This window comes from Ranitomeya imitator, chromosome 7 (assembly GCF_032444005.1).
Source record: "Ranitomeya imitator isolate aRanImi1 chromosome 7, aRanImi1.pri, whole genome shotgun sequence".
NCBI classification, from domain to species: domain Eukaryota; kingdom Metazoa; phylum Chordata; class Amphibia; order Anura; family Dendrobatidae; genus Ranitomeya; species Ranitomeya imitator.
Genome location: NC_091288.1, coordinates 187,973,333 through 187,992,522, shown reverse-complemented (window position 1 = coordinate 187,992,522; position 19,190 = coordinate 187,973,333). Strand labels below are relative to the sequence as shown.

The 19,190-nt window shown below is 41.7% G+C and overlaps 1 protein-coding gene across 1 annotated transcript; it reads right to left on the bottom strand.

Annotated features, from left to right (window-relative positions):
* Positions 1-2,233: 2,233 nt before the first annotated feature.
* Positions 2,234-18,718, bottom strand: LOC138645943 (parvalbumin beta-like). Its single transcript, XM_069735420.1, has 5 exons — positions 18,680-18,718; positions 17,255-17,322; positions 8,080-8,212; positions 7,361-7,470; positions 2,234-2,452 (listed from the first exon to the last, which is right to left on the bottom strand). The coding sequence occupies exons 2-5, from the start codon at positions 17,316-17,318 to the stop codon at positions 2,421-2,423; spliced, it is 339 nt and encodes a 112-aa protein (XP_069591521.1). The 5' UTR covers positions 17,319-17,322; positions 18,680-18,718; the 3' UTR covers positions 2,234-2,420.
* Positions 18,719-19,190: the final 472 nt, after the last annotated feature.

Genomic DNA, 19,190 nt, shown 5'->3' with positions numbered 1-19,190 from the left:
GTCATGGATAATTCCCTGGATAAACTGAGACTGGATGATACAATATCCGGGGAGCCCCCGCATCAGCCCCCCTCCCAATTGGCATTTTTTATGGGTGGTAGCGGATGGCTGGACCTATGGAGAATGAGTCACCCGGAGGTTAGGGGGTACACTTGCCATTCATCTACTAAACGGTCTTTATCTCATATAGATTACATATTCGGATCTAGTGGCTTGGCATTGTGGGTGGATAGCGTTGAACATGGCAATAGAGGGATTTCAGATCACAGTCCGGTTGTTCTTAAACTTAAATATGGTCACTCTAATAGTAATAATATGTCCTGGAAATTGAATCCTTTCTGGTTGAAATTAATAGACTCTAGTGATAGGACGGTCGACCAGTTAAACTGTTTCATTTCAAAACACCTGGAACCACAAAATCTTGGTTTATTTTGGGATACCCTAAAGGCATACTTAAGGGGGTGCTTGTCCTCTACCATTTCTTATATCACAAGGATAATGGCGAGCGAGGATGATGAGATAGAGCAGCAGTTGAAAGACTCGGAGGCTGCATGTATAACTAATCAAACTAGCGGTAACAGGGTTGAGTGGCTTACTTCTCAGAGGCTATATGCTCAGCATACAGACACTAAGTCGAAACATAAATTATTTTTTACCCGTCAATCCTTCTTTGAACTGGGGAATCAGGCCAGCACACTCCTGGCTTTCTTAGTACGCCAACATAACACCTCTAACACGATACTGCAGATTCGTGCACCTGATGGCTCATTAGTATCCTCTACTGATGAAATACTTCGATGTTTTCATGATAATTATGCATCATTATATAAATCAAGTAACAGTTCGGATGTTCCTGAATGTTTGGATTATTTATCAGATATGACGTTCCCCTCATTGAGCCCATCCCAACAAGCCTTTATGGATGCTGAGTTTACTTTGGAGGAGGTAGAGCAAGCTATAGCGGATATGGCTACTGGGAAGGCCCCTGGACCTGATGGGTTTCCCATTGAGTTATATAAGAAATATCGGGATAAGCTGGCACCACTTTTATTGAAGGTACTCAGGGGAATATAGGAGGGAGGATCTATGCCTGAAACATTCTATGATGTAAACATTATTGTGCTTAGGAAAGAGGGGAAGGACCCTTTGGACTGTGGATCGTATCGACCCATATCCCTAGTAAACGTAGATTGTAAAATCTTTACTAAAATCCTGGCTACTAAGCTGAATATGATCATATTAGACCTTATACACCCAGACCAAACTGGTTTTATGCCTGGCAAAAGTACTTCCATCAATATTAGGCGGGTTCAATCAGTCATTCAATATAGCTCTCTAGAACCAGATAATAATTGGGCACTGGCATCGCTGGATGCGGCTAAGGCTTTTGATTCTCTCGAGTGGTCATTCCTTTCAGCATGTTTGCGGAGATATGGCTTTGGGGATAAATTTCTGAGAGGGATAGGTATATTATATACGAAACCCAAGGCACGTATGATTGTGAATAATTCTATTCCTGAGCCCTTTTCCTGACACAGGGGAACTCGTCAGGGATGTCCTCTATCCCCGGCTCTATTTGCCCTGGCGATAGAGGCTTTGGCAATACGTATAAGGTCCTCCATAGATATTAAGGGAATACATATCGCAGATCGAGTGGACATCATTGGTCTTTATGCAGATGATATGGTGATATTTATGGATAAAACAGAGGAAACGCTGCCGCGAGTAATAACGATTATAGATAACTTTAGCAAATTCTCCGGTCTGGGATAAGTCTGATCTAATGCCTCTTTCTCATACCCCAATGTCATGTATTGAAACTCTCTCTCGTCACATGACCGGGGGGCCCACAGTGTCTGAACAGCCCGGGGCCCTGGCTACCCTTAATCCACCCCTGCATGTATATACATGCATTGTTGAATACATACAGATGTAAGGGAGAGATGTGTCTGCAGGGACAGCTGGCAGGATTGACAAGCAGAGTGAGTTCTTCTGAATGCAGGATGGCCCACCCGTATGGTAAGCCCCTCCCATGTGTCAGTTTCCAGAGCCTGGAACTGAGGAAGAATCTGACTTGACATCACATGAAGTCAGGAGACTCTCACCCAGTAATCAGGTGACCCGAAGAACAACTCATGTTACAGCAGTATTTGGTAAAGCCATGTATTTAGTGAAGTGCTTATTTATTGCAGTTAATTTTCATGAATGGAACATGTAAAGCAGCGGACAAACCTTTTAATTACTCAGCGTACTTTTTTATTGGTTGATATTTCAATATTTGCAAGAAAAATTTACATACAGACATTTTATCAATTTATCAAAGCCATTAGTACAAAAATCCACAGATAATTGTAAGCCATTAATGAGTTGTCTGTTAGGAGAACAATAGGGGTTAAATACTTGTCCTCTTTATAGTGATGTTAATTTGATGGATTCACCATTGCAGAGAAACCTGAAATAGAATAAACAGAATTGTGATTTGTTTGTTTTTCATTTTCCATAAACTCATTTAATACTATTAATGAAATCTGAATGTATGGAACAGTTTTAAAAATGAGTATTATTACAATTGCAATTAGGAGAGCATTCTAGCATTTTCTTATGCACATAGATTTACAATGGAGAGTTTGAATCCAGAGTGGGATCAAAATAGGACAATTACTACTTTTTTTACACCACTAAGTCTACAAAAAATGAAGACGTTAACATAACCACAGACAATGAGAGGTAAGAGGTATATCCATATTTCAAGGGGAGCTGCCAGCAGAGGATCTTGATCGTTTATGTACCTAAGTGTATTTACCATGGCTGAACATTCCTCAGACAATTATTAATAATCTCCTTGAGCAGAGCTCTTGGGCACTCTTCCCTCATCGCTTCTCCTTTCCCTTCCATCACCTATCCCCGGTTAACATTTCTCGATCGCATTCTAAGTAAGCAGAAATTTGCACTCTTGTCATTTTTAGATGTTTTTACCAAGTTTGTCTCTAAAATGTTCAATAAAAACAAACAGTTTAAAAAAAATCTCAGTGCTAGCAGTCAGGGTGTGGAAGTGTGAGGATTTCTTTGTGTGCTGCTCATGATCAATAATGAATAAATCAAGATGTTGTCAAAATTGTGTCTCTATTTGTTCTTCATTTGCATTTCATTAACATGTCTTTCGATTTCCGTAATTCCATAACTTTTATTTCTTGTCGAGGATTTTTTTTTGATCGTCCCAGAGAACACCCTATTGGTACAGAGGACTTGTCATGTACAGAGGTAGAAGTGAATTCTGATATTTCAGATTCCCAATGAGGCTGTAGCTGTCAGTAAAATATTTCCGAGTCCTACAGTCTTATTGATTCTTTCAGAGGAAAACTATTAGAATTTTAAGGTTGATGTTTATTAAATGTACATTAAGGACTTAATAATCATAGCATTTGAATCAATACTACTGTTAACCCAGGCAGATATTACATGGGTAAACCCAACCCAAAGTTAGAGTTTCTACTCAGTTTGGTGATGTTCTTAGGTGCGGTCAGAAACATTCCTGGGTGGGACTAGGGCAGGACTTAAAAAATGCTGATTCTACCAACACCAATGTAGCCAAGTATGTAAGTAATATATACAATCATAGGTTCCTACTTGTAAGTAGTGTGTTATGTGTAGTGTGTTATGTAGGGGGTCAGCCCTTGCAGGCACTGAATTACACTGTGACTTTCAGACACAATGCTCCTCTCTGATTTGTGTACACTTGGACTTTTTCCCCTGCAGTTTGGCTGTGTGTTGCTTTTGAAAGAGAAGCAGGAAGTTGGAGAACCTCATGTCTTAGGTAGTCTGATGGGTTTTGCTAAGAGTCTTAGGAGTAGCCCATGTCCACGATTCCCATTTAAACTTTCAGTTTAGGGTATGGTGGGTCAATATTAGTTTTTCAAGCAACAGAGTAGGAGCTCGGTGTATGACAGTGTAAGGAGAAGCAGAAATATCCCTGAAGAGTCCTTGCAGAAGGTCACATTAGTGGAGAAAGATTGCCATCTACTAGCTGGGTGCAATGAGACGGAATTGATCTGGTCTGGAAGATATGCAGGGGAAGCAACTTTGGGAGCTAGAGCTCATCAGGTGACCAGTAACCCCAAATTCCTGAATATAAAATGCTTGCGTGCCAAACAGCAGGCAGATTTGGGGCCGTGAAGTAGAGTGAAACAGATGCAGCCCAGAGGAGACGCCAAGGCTAACGAGACAGGCCTCAGCGAGACGTCCACGTTGCTGAGGTGTCAGTCACCATCTGAAGGGGTACAGACTACGGCCGAGAAAACGTGCCAGTCAAGTTCAGGATCTGCGTTCTATGCTGGTCAAGGCCCAGAGACCAGATGTCGCTTGTCAGGAGCCGAGGCTCAGTCCTTTCTACCTTAGGCCTAGGAGGCTGCCACCGATGGTCAAGCCACGAGGACCTGGTGAGACACACCTGCGGTGCAGAGGAAGAGCACCTGAGAGCAAGGCCGTCACTTCTAGCTTTCACAAACGGTACCAAGAAGGGTTGGGATTAGGACAGCAGTTTGGAAGGGGGCTGGTTGGTGCGAGGGAGTCTCAACATGTTTAAATAGACTATATTTGAAAGACTTGAGGTTTAGCGGGAATAGCCAGTGTTCCCCGCTATGGCCAGACCTAAAAGAAGAATTTGCATGTAAACCTCATGAATCGACATACCAACTCAGTAGAAGGGACACTAGTATTGTGTAGAGAAGAACTTGCATTGCTATTTCAAGCTTATTGCTTCGTTCATGTTTGATATTCTTTGTTATTTTTACTATTTGTTTAGAATAACTCTAACTTTCAATTGCATGTTAATAAAATTATACTGTGTGATGTTTCTGCCTTGTGTCCACTGTGAATTGCACCCCTACACTTGCATTACAACAGGTCTGTGTTAGACTAAACACAGGTTAGAGCCAGAGTGAACAAAAGCCATTGCTGCGCCCATGAGTTACACATTGGTGCAGTCCCCCATGGCAATGGATTGATACGAACTGTTATAAATGATACGGCTGCAAACCGGAGGATAAAGTTTGAGTTTGTTTTGATAAGTTGCCAAAACAAAGATATTTGGGTTGAAAGATCCTGGGTCCCTGACTCATTACCGCACTGTCGTGAAAGCCGCTGCCTTACAGTTAACACTTACAAAGTGGTGCTGTATTCTTTTGTCATTATGCAGCCAAAGCAGCTTACACCTGTACACACTTGCTTTATTCTGTTTGTAGGCGCTTTTGTTCATAGGTGCTGGTCAGTTTTTAGGTTTTCGCTTTCTCAAATGCCCCCATAAATATAGCAATAGTAGTGTACACTCAAGAGCAAATTATTGGTGGCTGAAAGTGTTGTAGAAGAACTGAGCTATAAGGCTCATACACATCACCGTGAAAAGAAGAGTTCCAATTTTAGTCAAAAAAAGGAGGATTAGCGTCATGCAAGTAGCGTGCAATTTTCATGCGAGTAGAATCCGATTTTCACAATTAGTATCCGATTGACAACCAAATGCTATCGGATTTGCCATGGTGCTCACACTAATGTCAAAGAGTTGAACTGGGTTTATTGGCCGAGAACTCCCAGGACCTTTCTGATGGCATGAAAACTTTCTCACGCTCGCGGTGATGTCAGTCAGTTTATAGGAGTTCATCACAAATGGATTATTATCTTCTCGTCAGACCGGTGAGGAACATTGTTGTTTATTATTTAAAATTCTGTTACAGGAGACATTGGCTTCATTGGACTGGGTGATGACGGGAGAATGGTTTAATTTAGATTCATTAAAGGAGTCTGTGACATTTATTCTATTAAACAACTTTATTCTGGGTGTATGGTTTTTTATACGGAAATAACTGTGGGGTTAGTAATGGGGCATCTTATAGATGCCTTTCATTACTAACCTGTGGGCTTGATGTTACCTGACAATACGACGGTGACATCAACCTGCCCAACTATCACCCCACTTGCCAACGCACCATGTTAAGTGGGAAGAGCGAGGCTGAATGCCAGATTTGGCACATCCTATGGATGCGCCTTTTCTGGGGTGGCTGAGAGCTGATGTTTTTAGTCTGGGAGGGGGCCAATACACATGGCTCCTTCATAGGCTATTAATATCAGTCTGCAGCTTTCTGCCTAGCCTTTGCTGATAATTATATGAGGACTCACATAATTTTGTTTCTTGAGCCCCCATTCTAATAACCAATAAAGGCTAAGTATACATCTATGGGTATTACCCCCTTCCCATGCTATAAACATCGGCCCCCAGCTGTCCGCTTTCCCTCTGCTGGTTAATAAAATGTTGTTGGAGCCCACACCCTTTTTTCAGAAAATAATTTAGTATGAAAAACAACACATGTCCAGTAAGCTACACAAGCACTGTACTAATTATATATGTGACTGACATCTTTATATCTATCAATTCTATTATAGATCTATTCTACTCTGTTGGGTCACACTTTGATTTTTACTGTACGTCTCAGATGAATTGCCGGCTTTTCAAAGGACATTGGTGTGTAAAAATCTGAGGGCACTCGCATGGTCCATGTACGGTGCATCTTCTTTCTTGCACCCATTTACTTGCATTGGCTAGTCTCATCCAATATACGAGGACAATCGTAGCATGCCGCAATTGTTTTCTCAGTCCGATTTCAGCTGAGAAAAAAAATCTCAGATGAGCTTTGACTCATAGATGAACGCTGGTCAGAGTGCAGTCCTATTTTCTATCAGATCGCACTCGTCCGTTTTCCTCGCACATGAGTATGAGCCCTTATAGATCTGCTCACCAAAAATGTCATTCAAGGAGGAGAGCCCACCCTGCTAAAATCCAGAAACTTAGGAAACGATAAGGAGACTGCATAGCTCTGAGCTGCTCAAGGGACAACTTGAGAATACTTCTTTAAATAAAAAAAATCATACTACAGCTCTTCTTGAATATTCAAAATGTTCCAAGAAAAAGGACAGTCTTTCTGAGCTCCCAGAATAGTTGGCAAATCTGTGGGGCATAGCAGAAACCTCTTAAAGAAGCAGTGCTTCTCGAAAGTAATTTTTGCAAAATTCAGGGGGCGAGTAACAGGCGCACATGAGTTTTGGTGAGGTGCCATGCTGGGAAAGTTGAGGCATGGTCACAAGAAATAAAAACAAAAATAATCACTATTCTTCGCTGTCCACAATCATCAGAATCCTGAAAAGTCATCCCTAAAAATTGGCAAGTGTGATTGATGTGCATTGTACAACACAACTATTTTATATAGCAAAGTTATGTAAGTGGTACGGCGCCTATTTACCACAAATACGCTATCAATGCAATAGGCAAGAACCTAAACATGTATAAAATTTATATAATAAAAAGCTTTCTTACCAGCAAATGAAATTTTGCCTGTATTATTAGGGTCACCAGCTTTCATGAAAACTTCACTCTCAGAGGGAGTCAGCTTCCTGGCACCAGGATTGAAGTAGCCCAGTATATTTCTGAAAATAAGAATGCGTGTTGTGAGTCTTAGGCTATGCTCACATGTTGAGATTTTGCAGTGTTCTTTTTTCATTTATTTGCTGTGTTGTTGTTGTCTCTTGTGTATACTGTTATAATTTACTACCCCCACAAAAAACATGATGCCACTTTCTTTAGCAAAACCTGATACCTGCATTTTTTGCTACATTTTTGCCCTTACTTATTGCTTTCTATGGGTGCAAAAACTCTGAAAAACACTGAAAAAAATGAAAGAAGTGACATGCTGTAAATAATAAAAATAATTATTATAATAATGCTGCATTTTGCAAAAACACAGCAGTTTTCCAATTCAGTCGGGAAAAAAACAATGCGTGTGCATGAGAATTCTGAAATCTCACAGCTTTTGCTGGTGCTGTATAATGCAGCTTAAAATTTGCATAAAAAATTGCTGCAAAAACGCAATATGTGAACACTGCCTTAATATTTTCATATTTGTTATCACAATAACTGAAGTCTCAGATTATTTGGTGCTTTGTCGAAACTTTCCAAAAATATCTGATTTATATATGATGCAATATAATAATCTCCTTCTGATATCTTAGAATAAAGCATTAAAGCTGTGTCCTTACCCAACTTCATCTATCTCAATGAATCCTCTTTTCTCTCTGTCCAGGAAATCGAAAATCTTTTTGATATTATCACGCGATGTGTGTTGAAAACCCATTGCTCTGAAGAAATTTACGGCCGGAAAATTGTTGACATCTTTATATATAAAAAGAGAATAATTTTAAGTAATATAATTATGGTAGAATAACATGAACTGAAAGGGAATCTGTCATGTAAAAAAACGCTATTAACCTGCAGACTTGGTTTTAATTCGCAATTTATTAGCGCTCTAGAGCAGAGCAGCTGCTGCACTGAAAGCCTGGGTACCAGGAGTAAATGCACTATTTATCTAGAGGCCTGCACATAGTGATCGGCACTGCTGAGCCGGCTCTCAGTCAATGCCACGCGCGGTTACAGCCACAGTTCACTATGTACTGAGCAGTGACTGAAGGCCGGCCGGCCATGCCTCAATGACTGAAAGCAGTAGGCTGTCGGAATGAATAAAGTTCATTTCCTTATGGTATCTGGACTTTCAATGCGGCGGCTTCACGGTTTTAGAATGCTATTAACCTGCACATTAACCCCATATCTGCATGTTCATAGCGTTTTTTTTTTAACATGACAATTTCTTTTTAAGAATTTGTATTCCATGCTTTTTTTTTTTTTTTTTTTTTTGTAACAATCTTATATACATTTATCAAGTACATTAATGACCATGTAAAAAAAAATCTAAATTAAAATATGCATTATAAATCCTGAGAATTACTAAAACATTAGGAAAGAGAATAAAAATGTCATGTAGTTTACTTCCTAAAAGCAGTTAGTTCGGTACAAACTTGAAACACATAAGAAATCTAATTAAGAATATTACCTATAGTGCAAAAAGCAGAAAAAATGAGTTTCATGCTTAAATGGAACTCTTTATTCATACATATAATATATAACTAGCTGTTTCCAGCCAGCTAACGCACGGCACGCTCATTGCTATCTAATTAACGCTGCTGGTGATTAAACTAAAGTAAATAATGACAACATTCAATAGCGCTTACGCAGGTGGTAAATTAACTTCAAATTAAGTTAATAAATAATCATTAAAAATCTGAATAATACTAATAATACATTTTATTCACAGTGTAAAATAAAAAACTAACTGGATTCGGTAAGATGTGCGTTTTTTATTCATTCCAGCATCTAAACAAATTTCATAATGAAACATAAATTAAGTTAAAATTTCTCTGTAAACACAATTAAATGTATAGTCATTTTTGTCATTTTCAAAGATCTTTCCTTGCCTTCTACCAGGTACAATTTAATGTGTGGGGGCGGGATTGTGTGTGGTAATGTGGTGGGGGGGTGGGATTATGTGTGGTGATGTGGTGGGGGGCAGGATTGTGTGTGGTGATGTGGTGGGGGCGGGATTATGTGTGGTAATGTGGTGGGGGGTGGGATTGTATGGTAATGTGGTGAGGGTGCGGGATTATCTGTGGTTACATAGTTACATAGTTATTAAGGTTGAAGGAAGACTATATTGTCCATCTAGTTCAACCCATAGCCTAACCTAACATGCCCTAACATGTTGATCTAGAGGAAGGCAAAAAAAACCCATGTGGCAAAGAGTAAGCTCCACATTGGGGAAAAAAATTCCTTCCCGACTCCACATACGGCAATCAGACTAGTTCCCTGGATCAACGCCCTATCAAGGAATCTAGTGTATATACCCTGTAACACTATACTTTTCCAGAAAGGTATCCAGTCCCCTCTTAAATTTAAGTAATGAATCACGCATTACAACATCATACGGCAGAGAGTTCCATAGTCTCACTGCTCTTACAGTAAAGAATCTGCGTCTGTTATTATGCTTAAACCTTTTTTCCTCCAAACGCAGAGGATGCCCCCTTGTCCCTGTTTCAGGTCTATGATTAAAAAGATCATCAGAAAGGTCTTTGTACTGTCCCCTCATATATTTATACATTAACATAAGATCACCCCTTAGTCTTCGTTTTCCCAAACTAAATAACCCAAAGTGTAATAACCTACCTTGGTATTGCAGACCCCCCAGTCCTCTAATAACCTTGGTGGTGATGTGGTCGGGGGCAGGATTGTGTGTGGTGATGGGGTGGGGTGCGGGATTGTGTCTGGTGATGTGGTGGGGGTGGAATTATGTGTGGTGATGTGGTGGGGGGCACGATTGTGTGTGGTAATGTGGTGGGGGGCAGGATTGTGTGTGGTAATGGGGTGGGGGGCGGGATTGTGTGTGGTGATGTGGTGGGGGGCAGGATTGTGTGTGGTAATGGGGTGTGGGGTGGGATTGTGTGTGGTGATGTGGTGGGGGGGCGTGTTAAGTGTGTGGTAATGAATCACTCATTACAACATCATACGGCAGAGAGTTCCATAGTCTCACTGCTCTTACAGTAAAGAATCCGCGTCTGTTATTATGCTTAAACCTTTTTTCCTCCAAACGCAGAGGATGCCCCCTTGTCCCTGTTTCAGGTCTATGATTAAAAAGATCATCAGAAAGGTCTTTGTACTGTCCCCTCATATATTTATACATTAACATAAGATCACCCCTTAGTCTTCGTTTTTCCAAACTAAATAACCCCAAGTGTAATAACCTATCTTGGTATTGCAGACCCCCCAGTCCTCTAATAACCTTGGTGGTGATGTGGTGGGGGGCAGGATTGTGTGTGGTGATGGGGTGGGGTGCGGGATTGTGTCTGGTGATGTGGTGGGGGTGGGATTAAGTGTGGTGATGTGGTGGGGGGCAGGATTGTGTGTGGTAATGTGGTGGGGGCAGGATTGTGTGTGGTAATGGGGTGGGGGGCGGGATTGTGTGTGGTGATGTGGTGGGGGGCAGGATTGTGTGTGGTAATGGGGTGGGGGGTGGGATTGTGTGTGGTGATGTGGTGGGGGGGCGGGATTATGTGTGGTGATGGGGTGGGGGGGCGGGATTGTGTGTGGTGATGTGGTGGGGGCAGTATTGTGTGTGGTAATATGGTTGGGGGTGGGATTGTGTGTGGTGATGTGGTGGGGGGGTGGAATTATGTGTGGTAATGGGGTTAGGGGTGGGATTATGTGTGGTGATGGGGTGGGGGACTGGATTACGTGTGGTGATGTGGTGGGGGGCAGGATTATTTGTGGTGATGTGGTGGGGGGCAGGATTATGTGTGGTGATGTCGTGTGGGGGCGGGATTATGTGTGGTGATGTGGTGGGGGACAGGATTATGTGTGGTGATGTGGTGGGGGACAGGATTATGTGTGGTGATGTGGTGGGGGGCGGGATTGTGTGTGGTGATGGGGTGGGGGACAGGATTGTGTGTGGTGATGGGGTGGAGGCAGGATTGTGTGTGGTGATGGGGTGGGGGGTGGGATTGTGTGTGGTAATGGGGTGTGATTGTGTGTGGTGATTTGGGGGCGGGATTATGTGTGGTGATGTGGTGGGGGGCGGGATTGTGTGTGGTGATGTGGTGGGAGGCGGAGCTCCTGTGCAGGGGGCGGGATTAGTGAGTAATCACGATGCCTCTTATATATATACTAGCTATTGAACCCGTTCTACGCCCGGGTGGCGAGCATTTATATTGGTATATGGTCTCCATCCTGGTATGTGCTGCTCCATCCTGCGCCCCCATCCTGTCATGTGCTGCTCCCATCCTGCGCCCCCGTTCTGTCATGTGCTGCTCCCATCCTGCGCCCCCGTTCTGTCATGTGCTGCTCCCATCCTGCGCCTCCATTCTGTCATTTGCTGCTCCCATCCTGCGCCCGTTCTGTCATTTGCTGCTCCCATCCTGCGTCCCCGTTCTGTCATTTGCTGCTGCCATCCTGCGCCCGTTCTGTCATGTGCTGCGGCCATCCTGCGGCCGTTCTGTCATGTGCTGCGGCCATCCTGAGCCCGTTCTGTCATGTGCTGCTGCCATCCTGCGCCCGTTCTGTCATGTGCTGCTGCCATCCTGCGCCCGTTCTGTCATGTGCTGCGGCCATCCTGCGTCCGTTCTGTCATGTGCTGCTGCCATCCTGCGCCCGTTCTGTCATGTGCTGCGGCCATCCTGCGCCCGTTCTGTCATGTGCTGCTGCCATCCTGCGCCCGTTCTGTCATGTGCTGCGGCCATCCTGCGCCCGTTCTGTCATGTGCTGCTGCCATCCTGCGCCCGTTCTGTCATGTGCTGCGGCCATCCTGCGCCCGTTCTGTCATGTGCTGCGGCCATCCTGTGCCCGTTCTGTCATGTGCTGCTGCCATCCTGCGCCCGTTCTGTCATGTGCTGCTCCCATCCTGTGCCACCATTGTATTATATGCCCCCCGCTCCAGTGTGTATGCCCCCGAATGCTGCTGCCATATAAAAAAAAAAAAAATACCATACTCACCTATCGTCCGGCTCCACTGCAGGTATGTCTTCAAGAAAATGGCGCCGGAAAGCGGGGACTGCGCAGGCGCCGATTCCGGCAGCAGGAATCGGCGCCTGCGCAGTCCGCGCTTTCCGGCGCCATTTTCTTGAAGACACACCTGCAGTGGAGCCGGAGAGTGTCTTCAAGAAAATGGCGCCGGAAAGCGCGGACTGCGCAGGCGCCGATTCCGGCAGCAGGAATCGGCGCCTGCGCAGTCCGCGCCCTCCGGAGCCGGGAGCAGAGGAGCCGGGAGACGGAGCCGCAAGCAGCGCTGGAACCGGGAAAGGTGAGTATACTTACCCTCCCTCCTGGCGGTCCCTGACTCTCCGGTGGAGATCGCGGTATGCGTTCAGTGCTTACGCATACCGCGATCTCCCGGGAGCGTCGCTCTGTGAGGCCCAGACTGCGCCGGCGCTTGCGCAGTCTATAGAGGCTTCGGACAGAGTGACGCTCCCAGCGTTATATTATAGATATAGATACAAGATAGATAAGACATAAAATTCAGAAAGATGGAAACACAGTTCATTAATAACCTCGCAGGCAGTACAAGACCATTATTCAAAGTGAATGGACATCTCTAGCCGCAAACACAATAGTCCACATATAATAGACACAATGGTCAAATATTAAAGAAGATATTTGGGACTTTAAAAAAAAAAAAATAAATGTACCCAAGCACTAACAGGCACATAGTTGCTACCTACCTGCCTCTTGTGCCCAGTGCCGTTCTCTGCCGGCACTGACCAGTAAGACTTCTGCTAACGACATGTCAACAGAAGGGCAATTTGTCTTCCTATTGACAGGTTGTGACTACTGGCGTCATGCTGATTGACAACCAGCTCTCCACTGTCTAATTGAAGGAAGCCGGCTGTCAATCAGCATGACACCAGTAGACCCTCCATGTCAACAGGAAGACAAACTGCTACTCTGTTTGCAGGGAACAGCTGAATCTCTGGCAGGAGCGGCCAATGACTGGGTACACCAGACAGGTAGTTACCTCTGTTAGTAAATACATGCCTTTTTAAAAAAATTCTCACTTTTAAATGTTACCACAGTGTGGAACAACTACTCTTCCAGTCATAGTAGTAGCTCAGTAGCGCTGTCAACCAGAAATGTCCATCTCCTTTAGGTCTTTAATAAAACAGTATGACAGATTCACTTTCCTGATGTATCCATTTTATTAAATTCACATGTTCTTTATGAAATAATCTAGAACGTAATTTATTGATTATTATTATTATATAATATATTCTGTAAAATATATATTATTTTACAAGTCCCTTTGATTTTGGACACACTTTTTAAATAGTCACTGACAGTTAACAAACTTTGCATAAATTAATAGCACAAGTAAATATATGAGAAATCTGCTTCATTCTCCATTTAAGCAAAATTCACACGGTCGTTATTTTTCCTCGGTATTTGAACGAAGCATTTCGGTAAGTGAAACGCGCGTCTGGTGTGGTGGGTTCTCGGGGTTTAATTTCAGGTAACTATACCTCCTTATGTTCTCGGTCTATCATTACTTGGCGTTTGTATTATGATTTTGGATTGGGCAGGTGTGGACATTCAATACTGATATTACCAAAGAGACTCAAGCTGTACTACCATATGTATGGGTATGGGGCATTCATAGATACTTTTTGATGTGCTGCACAACCTTATGGTTTACCTTTCTCTTTATACTTGTGGTCTCATACATTGGACAGTTATATTTGATGTTGTGCTGTATAACTACCTTGTGTATCTATATACAGAAGGATGTGTGATTTTGTGGCATGTTTCCCATAATACTGCCCTGTGATATATTGAGGATTTACCCCTATCTTGTATCAGTAATTAGTAATATATGAATATGTACGATGCTATATTAGTTTGTATTTACCATTAGTACTCCCGGGTATACCCACAGCTCTGTACTTGTGGTATTTTGTTCTACCTCTTAATGTTTATATGCTTTTTAAACTGACTCAATAAAGATTTAATATTCTATTTCTATTTGGCGGCATAAGCTTTTTGTTTTTGGTGTTGCATTACAGATTTTGCTTTATGGCTGCATTATACATTGGATAATTATTTGGTGTTTTTTTAGAGGATCTACTTAACCTAGTGATCCCTTTTTAGTAACAGTTCCACCACAGCTTTTAGGAAAGCCGGACTAGGGTTATGGTTGCGTTGAGCTTTTTATACTTTTGAATTTTGAGACTGAAAAGTCAATATAAATTTTTTTTTTCAATAGCAGATTCTGATGCAGCTTCTGCATATAATTTTTTTTCCCTTTTTTTAATAATTCAGTGTTCAAATTTGGAGCTGTTTTTCAGGCTGAAAAAACTGACTTGTTGATTCTTGAAAAAAAAAAAATTAACCCCTTACCGGCATCGGACGTACTATACCGTCCGTTGCCGGCTCCCCTGCTTTGATGCAGGGTTCTGCGGTGAGCCCGCATCAAAGCCGGGACATGTCAGCTGTTTTGAACAGCTGACATGTGCCCGTAATAGGTGCGGGCAGAATCGCGATCTGCCCGCACCTATTAACTAGTTAAATGCCGCTGTCAAACGCAGACAGCGGCATTTAACTACCGCTTCCGGCCGGGCGGCCGGAAATGACGTCATCGCCGACCCCCGTCACATGATCGGGGGTCGGCGATGCTTGTATATTGTAACCATAGAGGTCCTAGAGACCTCTATGGTTACTGATGACCGGTGGCTGTGAGCGCCACCCTGTGGTCGGCGCTCACAGCACACCTGCAATTCTGCTACATAGCAGCGATCAGCAGATCGCTGCTATGTAGCAGAGCCGATCGCGTTGTGCCTGCTTCTAGCCTCCCATGGAGGCTATTGAAGCATGGCAAAAGTAAAAAAAAAAGTTAAAAAAAATGTGAAAAAAATAAAAAAAACATAAAAGTTTAAATCGCCCCCCTTTCGCCCCAATCAAAATAAATCAATAAAAAAAAAATCAAATCTACACATATTTGGTATCGCCACGCTCCGAATCGCCCGATCTATCAATTAAAAAAAAGTATTAACCTGATCGCTAAACAGCGTAGCGGGAAAAAAATTCGAAACGCCAGAATTACGTTTTTTTGGTCGCCCGACATTGCATTAAAATGCAATAACGGGCGATCAAAAGAACGTATCTGCACCAAAATGCTATCATTAAAAACCCCAGCTCGGCACGCAAAAAATAAGCCCTCCACCGACCCCAGATCACGAAAAATGGAGACGCTACGAGTATCGGAAAATGGCGCAATTTTTTTTTTTTTTTAGCAAAGGTTGGAATTTTTTTTCACCACTTAGATAAAAAATAACCTAGTCATGTTAGGTGTCTATGAACTCGTACTGACCTGGAGAATCATAATGGCAGGTCAGTTTTAGCATTTAGTGAACCTAGCAAAAAAGCCAAACAAAAAACCAGTGTGGGATTGCACTTTTTTTGCAATTTCACCGCACTTGGAATTTTTTTCCCGTTTTCTAGTACACGACATGCTAAAACCAATGATGTCGTTCAAAAGTACAACTTGTCCCGCAAAAAATAAGCCCTCACATGGCCAAATTGACGGAAAAATAAAAAAGTTATGGCTCTGGGAAGGAGGGGTGCGAAAAACGAACAAGGAAAAACGAAAAATCCCCCGGTCATGAAGGGGTTAATAAAAAACACTATGCATTATAGGCTTGTCTTTACAATTATGTAAATCAGAAGCATATGCAAAGACTAATTTAAGCATTTTTTAAAAATGTGGATTTAGGAGCCAAATCTGATCCAAACTCCAAATAATAACTTCAATAGCTCTGATCCATCATTTGCTTTTTTTAAGTGATTTTTTTTTCTGTCTTAATTCTTCAACATTGCAAAAGGAGATTGAATTTTGCAAAAAATCAAAGTTGCTCAATTTTTACTTTTTACTTTTTTTTGCATTTTAGGGCAAAAAAAAGCACATGATCCTATAAAATGTTGCACATTAGTATTCGACTACGAAACAATAAAATTAGATTCTTTGCTGCAGTTGAGAATCAGAAAATGCTCAAAAGAACCAACATATGCCTTTCTATGTAAAAGCGACTTGCTGATCTTATGTTCAGACTTTAGAACTTCTTTTTACTGCTTCAGATTTCCAAAGACGTCAAGCAGCTAAAAGAAGTGACCTTACACTTCTGCAGGCATTTTCCGCTGGAAGACGCTCTTCACTTTACAATACAAGTTAAAGGGAAAGCTCATAAGACGCCCAGAAGACGTTAAAAGATTTATTGGAGCACTTTCCATCGTTTATGAATAATTACACTAGCGGTTTCTTCATTATTCAATGGCTTCGAAAAAAAGACCAAAAACTATATTAAAAAAAAGTAAAGAAAAAACATTAGTAAAGCCCTAAAAAAAACAAATATCAGCAGCCAATGCCATTGGAAAAGACAGGAAAAAAACAACACAAAAGAATCTTCCAGGAAAAAATTCCTGTGCTTTCTGAAGCATCTTCTGCTTAAAAAAGCTCTGCAGGTCCATGTGCACAAACCCTTACTGCTATTAGTCACTCATCACCCACAAAATGTAATATGGACACCTGTATATATCTCTGTTATTTTTTTACAGTAAGACCAGGTTCAGACATGTGTATGAAAGGTAAGTATTCATAAAGAATTAATATAATGAAGATGTGAGTGGGCAAGTCTCATCCGAAAAATGGAAGAGAATAGTATAATCCAACCCCTGGTGCTATCCGATTTCAACACATGAAAATTCTGCTCATCTGAATCTTGCTTAATATATAACCACAATAATAAACAATAAATCAGGTATAATTTTTTTCACTTGGAATCTTTCACTTACCTTTTAGGGCTTCCAAGCCTTTATCAATAACTTCTTGAGATACAATGTCTCTAATTAACGACATTGTGCTGCAAGTATAAAGAAAAAGAAAGTTTACAATTGTAAAAACTCCACATTTTTTTACTCTTCTGCTTCACAGCTTGCAGTGACTATAAATAACTGAGAAAGGAGCAGGAAAAGTTTCGAAATTTCTTATTCTAACCCTTGGGTCAGCTGATCACAATGTAGCAGACAATGCACATTACAGAACACTTATGTGACATGAAAGGGGATGTCCAGGCTTGAGGAAATCCCACACATGCAGCCACGTGGCCGCCGACTAGCCCCTACCAAAGTTCGGCAATCTGCAGTCACATACAGTGACTATAAACCTCTGTCCTGAGCCTGGAAAACCCCTTTAATACATTTTTATCCAAAAGGTAAAAATGTTACTGTAGTGATACCTTTATTACCCTACCAGAAGAATCATACATGCAAGTGTTTTCGAAGATAGTGGACCATTCGTCTGGCAGGTTTGTCATTACTTGCCTGATAATAGATCCTCTTGCCTCGGAAAGCATAAAATGGTATTTTTTTCTGATCAGTCAGAAAATATATTACTTCTATCTCACTTATTAAAATAAAATTATATCATCACTTACATTTTTTCCTTAACTCAGTACCACATTATCTTTTGCTGTACGTCAGTATACTTCGGAATGCCGGGGAGAAAACTCCTTAAACGGATCATTTACTAACAACAAATTACCGATCATTTACTAACAACAAATTACCGATCATTTACTAACAACAAATTACCGATCATTTACTAACAACAAATTACCGATCATTTACTAACAACAAATACTCAGTCAATAACTGGTCATTTACATTCCTTTGTTAGAAGATAACTACAGATGACCTTCTGCTACACTCCCTGAAAGTGAGGATATATATAATATTAAACTAATTGAAAACATATAAAAATTAGTATTGATTAATTGGAGTGTTGAAACCATTAAAAATAACTCTTACTACAAGGTGGCACTCAGTCTCGTGGAAAACTCTTCTTTATTCAAAGTCTTTAAAACATGGAGCTGGAGAAGTGGGTTCCTCATGAACTACGGCCGTTTCGAGTTTCTCCGACACTTCAACGGGCTCAACTACATCAAGCCGTTGAAGCGTTGAAGACACTTGAAACGGCCATTGTTTGTAAGGATACCCGCTTCCCCAGTTCCATGTTTGAATAAAGAAGAGCTTTATGTGAGACAGAGTGACATCTTTTCTAAGCAAATACTCAAGGCTCTCTGCAATCAGGTAGAGCACCTGTCCGCTGCGGTATCGACCAGCTGTAAGTAGTCTCATCTGACCGTAATAGAGTATGTTCCTTTTGGATGGTGCTGGTCTTTTTTCTGTTTTCCTGGTTGTGCGCATCAGTATACTCACCTGTCACTTGTATTCTCGATGTAGTAAATATTCTATTATACAGATGGCTGATCGCTCTCTATATATACACACCACATATAGGGCGGAACACATTAAATAGCAAAATAAAAGACAAAGTAATTATCTGTTAGAGGAAGATTAATAGCCCTGATTATGTCATTTCTGATTACAAGTTCTTCTACAAGTACGGTAACTTAGAAATGCAAACAAATGGTTTCTGTAACCATAATTGTGTGCAAAAATGCTGAGCTTTGAAATGTATTAATCTAGTAACTAGAAGTACAATGGAAAAATAGTAGGTAGATACGTCGTACAGTAGTCATATCACTCAAGATGAACACAAAAATGTCATACATATTTAAAGGGAACCCATCACCAGGTCTTCTCATTTTACGAAGAGTCACTTCCGGACAGGCAGTCGTCACTTCCAGGTGAGAGTGAGGACAAGCTTGTCATCCTACATCCTCGCTCACACAGATCGTCGCAACACGGTGGGTCCGAGTCCACCTTC